The sequence below is a fragment of the Argentina silus genome, assembly GCF_951799395.1.
Source record: "Argentina silus genome assembly, chromosome: 1".
NCBI classification, from domain to species: Eukaryota; Metazoa; Chordata; class Actinopteri; order Argentiniformes; family Argentinidae; genus Argentina; species Argentina silus.
Genome location: NC_139655.1, coordinates 7,283,591 through 7,297,473, shown reverse-complemented (window position 1 = coordinate 7,297,473; position 13,883 = coordinate 7,283,591). Strand labels below are relative to the sequence as shown.

Here is a 13,883-nt window from a genome sequence, read left to right as displayed (position 1 = left end):
ATTAGTGACTGGTAACATGTTCATAGGGAATTACCCCCATCCACTGAAACATTTCATTTTTGGTTTGCATCATATATTACATATGTGATGATATGACCTTATAGCAATAAACCCATCCATCAAAATAATAGATAGGGTATTGCTGCATCAATGTTATAGTAATAGTGGACTGTAGCCACACCTGGAACACGTTTTCTTAAAGACGTTACAGATGTACCCCTCAGAAAGGAATACTAGGTATAGGCAATATTTCATAAACAGCTGGCAGATAGATCACGCATGCACAACATCAAAGACCTTTGTGATAAGCCTAACCATATTACATACTGTATCTTTTTATGTCATAACAATTCTGTGTTGGTTCATAGAAAATGAGTTTTGTAACATAAATGTCATCTCTCAGGAGTTGATTTACACTGATCAGTCAACAGGTCTATTGTGTAGATTCAGAGAGTGATACTTGAAATGGACCAGAGCATCACCACGAAAACCCATAATAGCCTCTTCAAAAGCCAATTGGCTGAAAAAAAATCCCCAGAGAGAGAGAGAGAGAGAGAGAGAGAGAAGCAGCCAGCCTCTATAGTGTCAGTCTGGTCTGGTCTGGTCTGGGTAGCAGACAGTAAAGCCCAGCCAGACGGACAGACATGCTGCAGCACACAGATTAATGGCACTTTATAAATCACTGCTCACATTCTGACACACAGTTGAACATGTGCCAGATTTCACACTCCTCCCATTCAAGTGTACTGGCAGGGTGTGGACTCAGGGTAACGGACACTCTGAAACACATTTAAACGTCTACACAGGCACATTGACTCTGACTCATACGCATCAGGCTGGCTAATGAGGTCTCTGTGCTCCCTATTCACAGAGACACGACAACAACAACACAAGGACGGAGATTCTCCCTGGTTCCCATGGCGACAGGGCCCTCCATGGTTGGCTGATGGGTTTTTGTTCTGTATTCAAGGTTAACAGGTTTCTTTAAAAAGGATTCTTCCATAAGACAGGGCCTGCAGAGTTGCGGAGTGTGTTCAGGCATTAGTCCTGATTGTTTGACCACAATGACGTCAAATCAAGTCTGAAATCCTGAATATACATCATGTGTATTGATGGTGAAACATCAGGGCTTTTAAGAAAATGGTGGGGATGAATTAGGGACCAACTAGCAAGAGTCAGATTCACATATCATGGGGTCCTCCTTTATCCCTGATTAAATCAATATAATGATCCCTCTAAGAGAACTGTGTTGAAGTCTCTGCAGCTCCCCCCAAGTCTGTTGGGCTGCTGGGGCCCTGCTCGGCCTGGCATACTGTTTCTATTAGAGGAGGCAGAGCAGAGGGGCTAAGATACAGCTATGTGGAACAAATGAGGTCATCACACACACTATGTATGGAGGGAGGGAGAGGGAGAAGGAGAGGGAGTAAAAGAAAGAAAGAGAAAGAGAGAGAGAGAAAGAGAGAAAGAGAGAGATACTGTAGATAGATAGATAGATAGATAGATAGATAGATAGATAGATAGATAGATAGATAGATAGATAGATAGATAGATAGATAGGTAGATATGGGAGGTGTAGTCAGTGTAGGAGTGGAGGAGAGTGGAGGAGAGAGGACAGAAAGAAGATCTTTCCTTGGCTCCAAATGTTTAAGTGTGGTAATATGTTTCAGGTTCATGTGTTCAATGAGTTCAACGCCCTTACATGAAGTGACATGTTTTTACTGGGCTCATAATACACAGGAGAACACACAAACATTAACACAAACACATACACACACCATACAGATCATGAGACACCATCGTGAGACAAACTCAATTTAAACACACTGACAGCTCACCACACACAGGCAGCTCTTCAAAACCCATTATCGTCAATCTACACATGGGTCATGTTACTTGTGACTGCCCTTCTCTTGCACGTGACCTACTGTAATAGCCTGGCTGAAATCAGCAGAGGCTGGAGGTAGAAATCGGAGGACGGGCTCATTGTAATGCATTCCATTCCATGCATTACAATGAGCCCGTTCTCCGATTTCTACCTCCACCAGCCTCCACCAGGCTGAATGGATACTACTACTTCCTTGTTTTTGTTTGCAGCAGCACAGATCAGAGGAACACACCTGAGCAGAACCTGCACATAAATGTGTACATAAACAAACAAAACATAGTAAACATTGAACTACAAGAAGACCTATTATACTGTGCCACATGATGCAAGTCAACAAACTTCACACTCTGAACTGCAGGCTCTGTGTCAGGGAGCACGCAGGGCTGTAATTCACTAGTACAGCTACTACAGAGAGGTGGAGGACTGGCCACTCCCTGAGCTTCACTAGCTTCTGTTTCCTGCTACTTACACTCCAACTTCCTGTGACTGAGACCTCGGAGCAAAGACTGGAAAAACAAGATGATATTTCAGTATGCCTTCATTTTGTAGAGGGTGTGGCTTAATATATAATCAAAACACTCAAATTCATAAGTGGCAGTAATGCAGGGGTTGTTGCTCCCAACTGGTTTTGGCAGTTAAAACCACAGTGTGTGTGTGTGTGTGTGTGTGTGTGTGTGTGTGTGCGTGCGTGCGTGCGTGCGTGCGTGCGTGCGTGCGTGCGTGCGTGCGTGCGTGCGTGCGTGCGTGTGTGCGTGCGTGCGTGTGTGTGTGTGCGTGCGTGTGTGTGTGCATGCGTGTGTGTGTCTGTGTCTGTGTTATGAGGAGCGGAAGCAGTCAGAGAACCAGCCAAACCAGCAGCTGTCTGGGACTGGACTGACTGGCTCCACTACACTGGAGTTTATCGAGACACTGGTGTTGGCGTTACCCTGCTCATTAATCACATACAGCAGACAGCAACACCCTGTATGGAACTGTACGAGTTGTACACATATAGACCATCAGAGCCAGTACTGTTGTACAGGTACTTTGTCCGTCACATGACAATAGCATCAGTACAGTCATGCATACTGACTGTCTCAGTCATGCATGAAGGCTCCTAAGTATAGACGTAGAATCAAAGGAACTGCATGTATGGTCTTCAATTACAGCTGAGTGATGTATAGGCCTACTACATACAGTCAAAGTTGTACACTTTTCTTAGCCTCCTTCGATATTCTACTCAAGAGTATAGTGTTACTACAATTAGTGAACAATGACAATTCAGGAAATGGACTGCCACACAATACCAGGTAGCTGAGATAGGTTAGGGACAAGGGCAAACTGTGAAAGTAGCTTACATATGCAGCGCTCAACACTGAATCATTCCCCTGCCATCCCCTACCCTATCCCCACATAATCACTCTATCCTGGGTAGAGTGTCAGGCCAAAGGCTGCTTTAAAGAGAGGACCACCTAAACACTCAAGTGCTCATTGTATACATGTGGCTGTAGTAACACCTGAAAACAGGCAGGGGGCTCAAAAGATTCTGGACAATACAATAAGAAGAAATTATTTTCACCTGGGAGAGATGATAAAAATAGACCCTCTAAATAATTACAATGCATCAATTAAAATCAGACTCTCATCAGAAAGGGTAAAGGATGTTAAAAGAAATCAGAGGGGGAACAAATGAAGAGAAAAGAGAATGAAAAGAGGAGCTTCCCTCACAGCAGGTACACAGCTGCTGCTCTGAGTCCCACTAGACGTGTTTCCATGACACCCACCACATAATAACCAGACCCCACTCTTCACACACCTGCATGCATGCATGCATGCACACGCACACACACACACACACATGCACGCACGCACGCACACATACACACACACGCACACACACACACACGCGCGCACACACACACACACACACACACACACACACACACTTGGTAGACTGAGCTTTATCTGTCACCTTACATCAACTCCACAGAGAGTATGTGAGCCACTCTCAGGGTCATCCAAAGTTCTGTCCTCAACTGTAGCTTATGTCCATGAGCTAAATATACAGATGTGTTTGGTATCATTTTGTTTCTGGAACCAATGTTTCCAAAATCGAAATGATTTGAATGCATTATGTAATATAAAACAGCAGATTTGTATTAACGTAGACCTTACAAGTTTTTATTTTTGCACATGCACATTTGCAGTCCTACTTCAATCTACTGGGACACAATGTTGACAATAAACAATAAACAAGTCATTTATTGGACCTGGAGACTCAAACAGTTCCTGTTCTAGAGAAATCATTACTCATTCAACCAGAGTGTTCTTTTGAGAGGTATTTCAGGTATTCAGTGTTTCATAACGTAGATTAATGTCCACAGAAGCTTGCTGAGGAACAATTATGTTCTTACTTTGTGCTCTGATAAATCTGGAGAGAATAAACATATAATCTAATGAAAATTGTCATTGCAGAAATATGTCAAAACATTTGACAGTTTGCCAGTGTTTGACTTTGTCAGTGACACAATCGGGGTTAATCTATGAATTAGTCCAGTCGTAAAACAAGCAAAGAAGTATGACTCAGTCATAATCATTCTCCCATCATTCTACAACACAGGAAATACAACTCATCACAGCGGTTTTGTGGTTAATATTTTACTGTTACTCTCTGGGGTGGGGCAGATGGTGGACCACATACACACACACACACACACACACACACACACACACACACGCACACACACATACACACACACACACACACACACACACACACGCACACACACGCACGCACACACACACAGCTGACTCACCCTGTCTTTGTCATCAGCCACGTCACAGAGCACGTCGTCGAGGTCCAGGATGCCCCCGTCCCCATGCTCTAGCCGGTGGACTTGGATCCAGTAGCTTGGGTCCTACACCATGGAGAGAGGGATGAGATCTGACATTAGCATCTAGGCCAGAGAGAGAGAGAGGGCAGGGCAGGGCAGCCTGCAGGTGGAAGTGAATTTGGTTCTCACTGGACCTTGACTGTGTTTGCAGGAAGAAAGTTGAATGACAGCAGGAAAGATAAATGACTGGTGGTTGATCTAATTTTCTCCATAAACAAAATAACCTGCCACATCTCTTGGCCCTTCTTAGAACAAACACATACACAACATCACTTTCTGAGTAATCATTGATGTAGGTTCACAAGTGTTCCCTGGACATGTACAATAAAGAGTAAAACATTAAACGAACAACAATGAATCTGAAATATACAGTATATCATTACACTGATTGATCGTGAAATTCATCAGATTATTGAATGAATACACTCCACTTCCCATGGCTCCTATGGCACAAGAAGCATCAAGTGTGTTGATGCTGGGAGACAAACTGAGGTATTAGAGCAACATTGTATTCTACACCCATGCACATAAAGTAATTCAACAACAATTAACCCTGGCAGAAGACAGCAATCCATCCCTTTACAAATTGGCTTGTCTTTCCCACATACTAACCATGCAGAGTTAGACCTAAACCTGTCACATCATCAACCAGCTCCTACAACACCGGCTGCTTGGCTGGACTGTGTGACATTAATGTAGATGCAACTGGCTGGCAATGGGTTAGGGTTAGGGTAAGATAACCCTAACACGGAATGTTGCAATCTCCTGCTCATGTACAGTATTTAGATAACATGCAAGCTTTTAGGCCGAGCAGAGAAAGTCATGTCCACATGACGATGATTTGGGTCGAACATTCATGAAACAACAATATTTACCCGCTTGCTTTTCTCTCTCTTGTCCCTGAGCAAAACTAAATTGTGGAAGGTTACAGGGCACTAGGGCTTTCAGCAGGCGAGGTGAAGACAAACATCTCAGCTCATTTCCCCCATATCCATGTTAGGAGAGTTTCTCTCTCTCTCTCTCTCTCTCTCTCTGGGTGCCTGCCTGACTGACTGACTGAGCTTTAAAAACACCATGCAGCACAGTCTGTGGTTAAATGCCTTCATGCACATTGTTGGACTACTTTTGTAAACTCTCGTGTGGTAAACCAGCCTCAATGCTTCCAATCTCAAGGGGAATGATTGTGTGGTATTTTTCTTCCATGTGTGGCTATTGGAGGGAAGACATGAAAAATATTTTGTACCCAAGTCTCTCAACATTAGGGAGACATGTGACATAATTAGTATTGAGGTTATGTAGCCTATAGATGTTTCGGGTCATACTAGTGCTAAGATTAAGAAAAGATCAGAAACCAACTTGACCAGAATTGTATTTTAACAATAGTGCTCTCTTGTTTGTTTTTTTGAATTAACAAAAGACATGAAAAGACAGATGCTATAATTCCATTGAAAACCAAAGGGTAGAAAAACTTGAATTCACTGCAGAGCCTGGAAGACATTTCAGGCCACAAACCCACTACAAGAAACAGCAAATCATATCTGGACACATTTTGACATGTTCAAGTCACAAACAGCTTGATCCCCATCAGTGAAAGGGATTTGAAATCAATAAAGCCTTACACATACTAGATAGAGAGCTTAACCTCAAAGGCCAGTGATGCAGAGGGAAACATATTTGGATGAGAGACTTGAGTCTCCTTATGGCTGAGTTGCCACTGCCCCTGCTCCAGCTGTGAGCCTGTAGTAAGGGCTCAGAATGCTACGTTGCTGTAGCTGTGAGCCTGTAGTAAGGGCTCAGAATGCTACGTTGCTGTAGCTGTGAGCCTGTAGTAAGGGCTCAGAATGCTACGTTGCTGTAGCTGTGAGCCTGTAGTAAGGGCTCAGAATGCTACGCTGCTCCAGCTGTGAGCCTGTAGTAAGGGCTCAGAATGCTACGCTGCTGTAGCTGTGAGCCTGTAGTAAGGGCTCAGAATGCTACGCTGCTGTAGCTGTGAGCCTGTAGTAAGGGCTCAGAATGCTACGCTGCTGTAGCTGTGAGCCTGTAGTAAGGGCTCAGAATGCTACGCTGCTCCAGCTGTGAGCCTGTAGTAAGGGCTCAGAATGCTACGTTGCTGTAGCTGAGCATACACAGGTCATTCAGTATAAGGGGCGTGGAGGACAGGGAGTGGGAGGGAAGGGTTGTGCCCCATGGCCATCAGCATATCCCAGTGAAACATGCCCCCCAAGGAGAGGCAGCAGTGTACCCCCAGTGAAACATGCCCCCCAAGGAGAGGCAGCTGGCCACATCAGTTAAGCTTTGCAGCACACACTGACCACACAGGCACACAGGCACACTGTATGGATATCGGGTGTGTTACGTTCTTACAGTTTAGCCTCATTCTCCCTTCGTCCAAGCAACCCATCCATCTAATTATATCAGACAGCAGGAATATGGCGGACTGGGACAGTGAGTAACATTCAAACTCTTTTATCATCCAACCCCAACCCAGAGGTGCCTGGTTAGGAGGGCTGTGATGATAGATAGAGCCATAGAATTCCACAGAAACACATAACAACCTACGAACAAGGACCCCATTGTAATAGGTTCATTTATATTACTGTAAAGCACCACAGCTTGTGGAAGGACAGGGGGTAGAGTTGACACAAGGTTAGATGGCTGAATGGTCAACTGCAGGTCTATTCATCATATAAAAGGTTCTGGGGGAAAACAACATATTTAAGCATGACTAGGTTCTTACCCAAATATTTTTTCTTCCTGTGAGAAACGGTCAAGGTTAAACCTGTTTCACAGTTCCTATGTGAGTATTCTTTTCTCAGATGACAAGTTCAAACACAGCAGAAGTGAACATTGTCTAACTGGGATTCAATACCTTCATTGTTCAAAACCACACTTTTAAAAGATGCATTGCATCTAACTTAGTTTCATACTGTATGAGTAAAGCATCCAGTTAAAAGGAGAGTGAATGATGTTTCCTGACCCCTAAAAAAGGCTTCACAAAGCCCTTAATTCCTACCGGTGATCTAATTCTTGGTCTCCATAATGTCCCCTGCAACAATGTACCCATTATGTAGCAAAACCTACATTGTAATCCTACATTGAACAAAACCACAAAAACAATAAACAAATGTGTCTGTAAATGTGAATCACTCAGTTAGAGATGGCTTTTGTGGCCAGGGTTGAATGGGACTGGGAGTAAGCTCTCCACTGACATACATCATAATGACAGCAAACATCTCACACCTGACGTTGAACACCCCATAGTGAAGAGTCACAGTCACAACACAGTCAACCAAACGATGAATAGACATGGTCACAGTGAGGGTATCGGATATCATTGGGGTTTGAGTGGAGCATTGAGGGTGGAGCACCCCTTCGAGAGGAGTAAATCATACAGAGTAAATCTGGTTCCCTCTGTTGAACCTTTGACCCGTTGAGTCACCTCACTACCCCATTCTTCCTCCAACCGACAAAACTGCCACAATCACTGTCACCTCTGTCTCGCCAGACGATAGGTGCCTTCTTATCTGATCCTAGGATGAGTGAACACAGGAGGAACGGCACTTACACAAGTATAACATCGACCCTCAGACAAGAGCTCTCTTCACCTCATTGTCAGTGAGGGTCAAACGTAGAAAAGGGTGCTGACAAAAGACAGTAGTTGATTTGAATGCAGATCTATGTGAGTCGTGTGAGTAATGAGATACGTCTCAAAAGCAAATGTCTTCATCAGCTGATAAGAATCTGGGGAATTCTGAGGAGATCCTTGAGAACAGAGGAGAACAGAAAAAAATCATCACTCAGTGATGCAGCTTCGCCAGCAACGCGTAACTAAACCCCACAGGACAGAGATGGTTGATGAAGGTGTTCATCGTGTCTATTAGCACCTGGAATGCCAGACAATGTCTGTTTTGTCAGTTGAGGAAAGCAAAAAGGTGATAACAATGTATTGTGTACTACAGAATTACTAAACAGGGATATCAGGAAAAAAAAGGTGTCGATAACTTGATGTCCCCAAAAGACCATATATTCATTAATTGTGTAAATATAATAGCTTGCACAGGCATGTGTCTGCGTCGAAATGGGACTAGTGTACAGAAATGATTGAATACTGCTCCTTATACACACTACTTCAGTGACAAGGCATTGAAAAAAATAATTTTCATTGAAAAAAAACAAAGTATTGAAAAGGCACTGTATAGCACAATAAAGCATTCTCACAAAATGTATTACACATCGGCAAACTCTTGGCAATAGCAGGTAACGGCTCAGCAAACAGGTCAGGACAAGTTTACTGTTCATCGTCACGGTTGATAACCATTCAAGACCAGACCTTCAGAGCTTGAATAACTTCACTGCACACTGAACCTCAGCCCATGGTGAGCAGCCACCCACCGGACCTGTATTACCCTTACATGTACAACACAGTAGTTCACCTTTCAATGTTCCTTCTCTAGAATGTGTGATTTATAGATTGTTAACAGCGGTTGAGTGTGTGTGAGTTAAAGTCATATCTGCGTGTGAGACTGATGTCTCCCCTGTGACTTATAAACACCTGTGTCACCTCATCACTACCTCATTGACTCATATTGTGAGTAAGTTCTCGAGAATGCACATGGACACACCACTTTCTAAATGAAATCGGAGAGTAAACTGTGGTGTCCAGAGGACTTCTTCTCTTCTACTATGTGTCCAGGTGGGGAGTCCGGGGACCATAGGCACTCCAGTGTCCCTGCATTATTAATGTCCTTATCTGCCCATAGTAACTCCAGGCCGCAAACCAGACTGATAGGAATCAGACACCGCACACTCAAACACACATACTATATTGGTAACCACAAACTCTCAATCACACAAACAAAGATAGTCAAGCTGAAAACCTTTGCTGAGAATGAACCACTATGGGATATTAACCAATAATATACCCATGCCTCAAAAAGAGGTAATCCTACATTGAGGCTAAACTGTAGGAACCTAAGACTCCAAGCCACCCTCACTTCACACTTTGTCTCAGTCTGGAAGGAGCAACAACAGTGCCACTGCCAAATGTACTACTGTATAAACTAAGAATTTGGTCGTGAAGAGATCCAGGATAATTTGGGTGAGGAAATGGAAATTAGCTTCATACTGAATCAACTGCTGAACCTTAGAGAGGGGGTGGGGGGGTGTGGTGGAAAGAGGACTACAATCAGTGAGGTCAGCCATTGCTCTGAGGTTGTGTCTCAATCTCCAAACAAACCCTGTGTATTGTGCCATGCAAGCTTTTACTGAGGCAGAGATGATCAGCTTGGATCACGCAGAGCCTGAATTAATACGGCCCAGCACATGACGTGCTACTCCAAATCCTACAGGCAATTTACATGGAGCCTCTCCAAACCAGGGCCTCGCTGCTGTGCCAAGAAGGAGAGTACTGCAGATTTACTCAAGACATCCAGCCAGAGGAGGGACGGCCATAGAAAACATCCTTGTTCCACAGTTAGCCAAACACATACAGTATCCATATCCATGAACACACACACTTGCACAAGCAAGTTTGTGCGAACACACACACACATACAGACACACACACACACACAGACACACACACACACACACACACACAGACACACACACACACACAGACACACACACACACACACACATACACACACACACACACACACACGCACACACACACACACACACACTCAAGGGAATAGGAGCAAGTTGAACATGGGTACAATTTACTAGGGGGGACAAGGGGCATGACCCCCCCCCCCCCCCCACCCCCATTTTTGAAAAATGTGCTTTTTGACAGCAAATCTTAACTTACAGTTGAAGCAACGTAAAAAGGCTAAGTGGAGCGGCAAGTCAACACATGCATCCACCCTAGAGACTTAAGCTGTTATCAATTCATCAGAGATCATGATCATTCAGATTGGTTCACAAACTGTGACAGATCATCAGTCTATGAACTTCTCACTCTCTCACCTGCACACTCGGACACACACACGCATACATGCACGCAAACAGCGATAGGTCGTGAAAAAAATAATGTACAGAGGCATCCACAATGTGCCATATTGAAGTCAAGATTTTTCTTGTTGTTGACACAAACACACCCACACACACACTCACCCACACCCACACCCATACACACCCACACCCACACCCACACCCATACACACACATACACACACACACACACACACACACACACACACACACACACACACACACACACACTCACCCACACCCATACCCACACCCACACCCATACACACACACACACACACACACACACACACACACACACACACACACACACATAGTTAAGCAGCCTATTGTTCAAGCCTATCGTAAACTTAAAAAAACATCTGCTAACATACCCCCTACTGTGCGGGTGAGGGATTTGTAGTACCAAATCCTGTCCTTTCAGGACTACAACTGCCCTACTAAGCACAGCAGCCCATTGCATGCAAAGCTAAGCATCTGGTCTTAAACACAGGGTTCTATCTCAGCATGGCCGAGCTTGAGAAGAGGATGCTGTGATGAAGTGCTCAATAACAAAAAAACATCACATGAGGATCCCATTGAACAGATCCATAATGATCCGTAATTAAGGTATATAAGGATAATTAAAGCATTGGGTAGAGATGGATTTGCCAATGTTTTAAGTGTAGGGCTAGGGGGCTTGGGAACACACACAAACTCTGCTCTACAGTGGGTTGGGAACCCACATAATACACAGGAAAGGCTTCCTGTGTGTCTGTGTGTGTGTGTGTGTGTGTGTGTGTGTGTGTGTGTGTGTGTCTGTGTGTGTGTGTGTGCATGCTTGCGAGCATAGAAGGCACTAGTGCATCACTATCCTACAACAAACATATTATTTGAACAAACAGATCAAAGGCCTACCTAATTATGTCTTTAGACCCCTATTGCTGAAGCTAAACTTTTTTAGTAAGGTGTTATCCTTAATTCAGCAGCCAGGAGACCTGACACGGTACTGGCAGGGTTTGTGGGCCATAGACCAGATCCTGAGGCTATGTTCACACAGCGCCGGCCTGTTTATTTGCATTGGCCCACAGTGCTAGCTTGTTTAGCAGTGTGGAGTGGGCAGCACCAGATTTTCCTTATTCTGAACCAGTTAGTCATTAGCAAGGAGTGTTGAGCAGCAGGGGCTCCACACACACATCCTGTGTAGGGTAGTAAAACCCTCGAGGCCAGAAGAAGTTGGAATAACATGTTTTAGCCATGAGAAGCTAACAAGTCTAGGGATATTACCTTCTAGACAGCAGGTGAAGCCTATGGAATAGACTACCGACTTTAGCAGTTATAAGCCTAAAGAGGAGACAGTAGGGGTGTCAATTTACAAAATGGACACTTTAGCCTCAGCATCCGAGGTATTCAAAACCTCTTGAGAGAGGTGCCAGTCATTTTCTAAACATTGGGCTTGGAATAGAAACAGTTAGGCCAGGGCATGGAACATGAGTCTGTTATTGACCACGATATAGATTAACATGTATTTGTGTGTGTCTGTTGTGTTGTGTTTCCCAACAAACCAAGTGTCTGGTAACATTGGATTGCCTACTTTACATATCCAGCTGTTTTCCCTATTCAAATCAACACAGCTGTTAAAAAAATTAACCGCAACAAATTGTATACAAACTAGTACTTAGATCTAGTCAAATATCATATAAGAGGTGCATGGTTACTGTATGTCTACTATAGCCAACAGGAGCTAATTGACAACCATGTATATATTTGAACTCCCAAGGTAGTTTCTTAGCCCTTCAAACAAGTTCAGGCACGATCATCTAAAACAGGTCGAGCACCACAAAGCTCTAGTACTTATCATCACACAACAGTCAGCATGACTCTCATTAGGCCCGGGCCTCTTTCACAAGCAAAAGTTATACGGTCCCTTTACTTGTGCCAAAAGAAACATTGTGTTCAGAGTGTATCACAAAACCTTTAAGAACAGCCCAAGAGCATACAGATGTCACAATACCTGGCTAAACATAAACTATAATAATACAATTGTTAGATTGCCTGCAGCTGTGCCTGCCACGTTGCCCTCAAACAGTGAATTCAGTTGACTGTGAGTGCCAGTCCTCCATAGAATCCTCTCACTGTGTGTAGTAGGTTGACATCACACTCAGTGTAGTAGGAAGTTGACCCTAACCCTGCAGCTCTCTGGGTCGAGGGCTCTTGGACAGTTCCCAGAGGGAGAGCTTAAGTGGTCCCCTGAGAATGCCAATGTATAGAAGAGAACGAGAGAGTGAAAGCGCAAGAGAGAGAAAGAGAGAGAGAGAGGGGGGGAGAGAGAGAGGGGGAGAGAGAGAGAGGGGGGGAGAGAGAGAGGGGGAGAGAGAGAGGGGGGGAGAGAGAGAGAGAGGGGGGGAGAGAGAGAACCTGTCCAGATTTGAGTACGCAATGCAGACTCCAGTGTGTCTAGAGTTGTGTGGGACACAGGGATGTGGCATCCTCCCTCACATGTTCAGAACTAACGTAAACACATTGACATGCATGCACACATATGTGCACGCACACACACACACACACACACACATACAGACACACACACACACACACACACACACACACACAAAGCACGTTTTTCTTGTACACTCCAACTGCCCCCTCCAACTCATTTTTCCCATGACATAATTTGTTTATACAGAAAACCTGCCAGGTTTTCATGTCAGCTGAATCTTTAGTTCTGTCAGCTATGAGTCATGTAGCTGTGGTTACAAGTACCCTGAGACAAAAACAGTGCCTTGAAAATTTGCAAGGTAGCGGTTAATGTCACAGCATTGTGTTTTCTCAACAGCTTTGTGAAGTTAGCCAAATAAAAGCTCTACAGCAGAGTAACCTACTGTACAGACATACACATGAAGCAAAGGAACCAGTGAAACTAACATGTATACACTAGGGTTGCAAATTTTAAGAAATGTCCTTAATGGATAGTCGATAACGTTAACGATTGATTAATCTTAAAAGAATTAGCTTATGACATAGAAAATACAAAATGTGTGTTTTCCTCAATCAACGCTTTATTTGTACATTTGAGACATATTTTGACAGCAAAACAAAAACAGAGAATCATGAAGGACTAGCCGGCGGGTCGTAAAATTGCCGCTCTTGGCAAA

General features: G+C 44.0%; 1 protein-coding gene across 2 annotated transcripts in view; it reads right to left on the bottom strand.

Moving 5' to 3' along the window:
- The window catches only part of pard3aa (par-3 family cell polarity regulator alpha, a), a 284,249-nt gene that overhangs the window by 247,639 nt on the left and 22,727 nt on the right, over positions 1–13,883 (bottom strand). For both annotated transcript variants that reach the window (XM_083668312.1, XM_083668313.1), the window contains exon 2: positions 4,681–4,782. In XM_083668312.1, the coding sequence (XP_083524438.1) occupies positions 4,681–4,782 (102 nt within the window). The remainder of the gene's footprint in view (positions 1–4,680; positions 4,783–13,883) is intronic.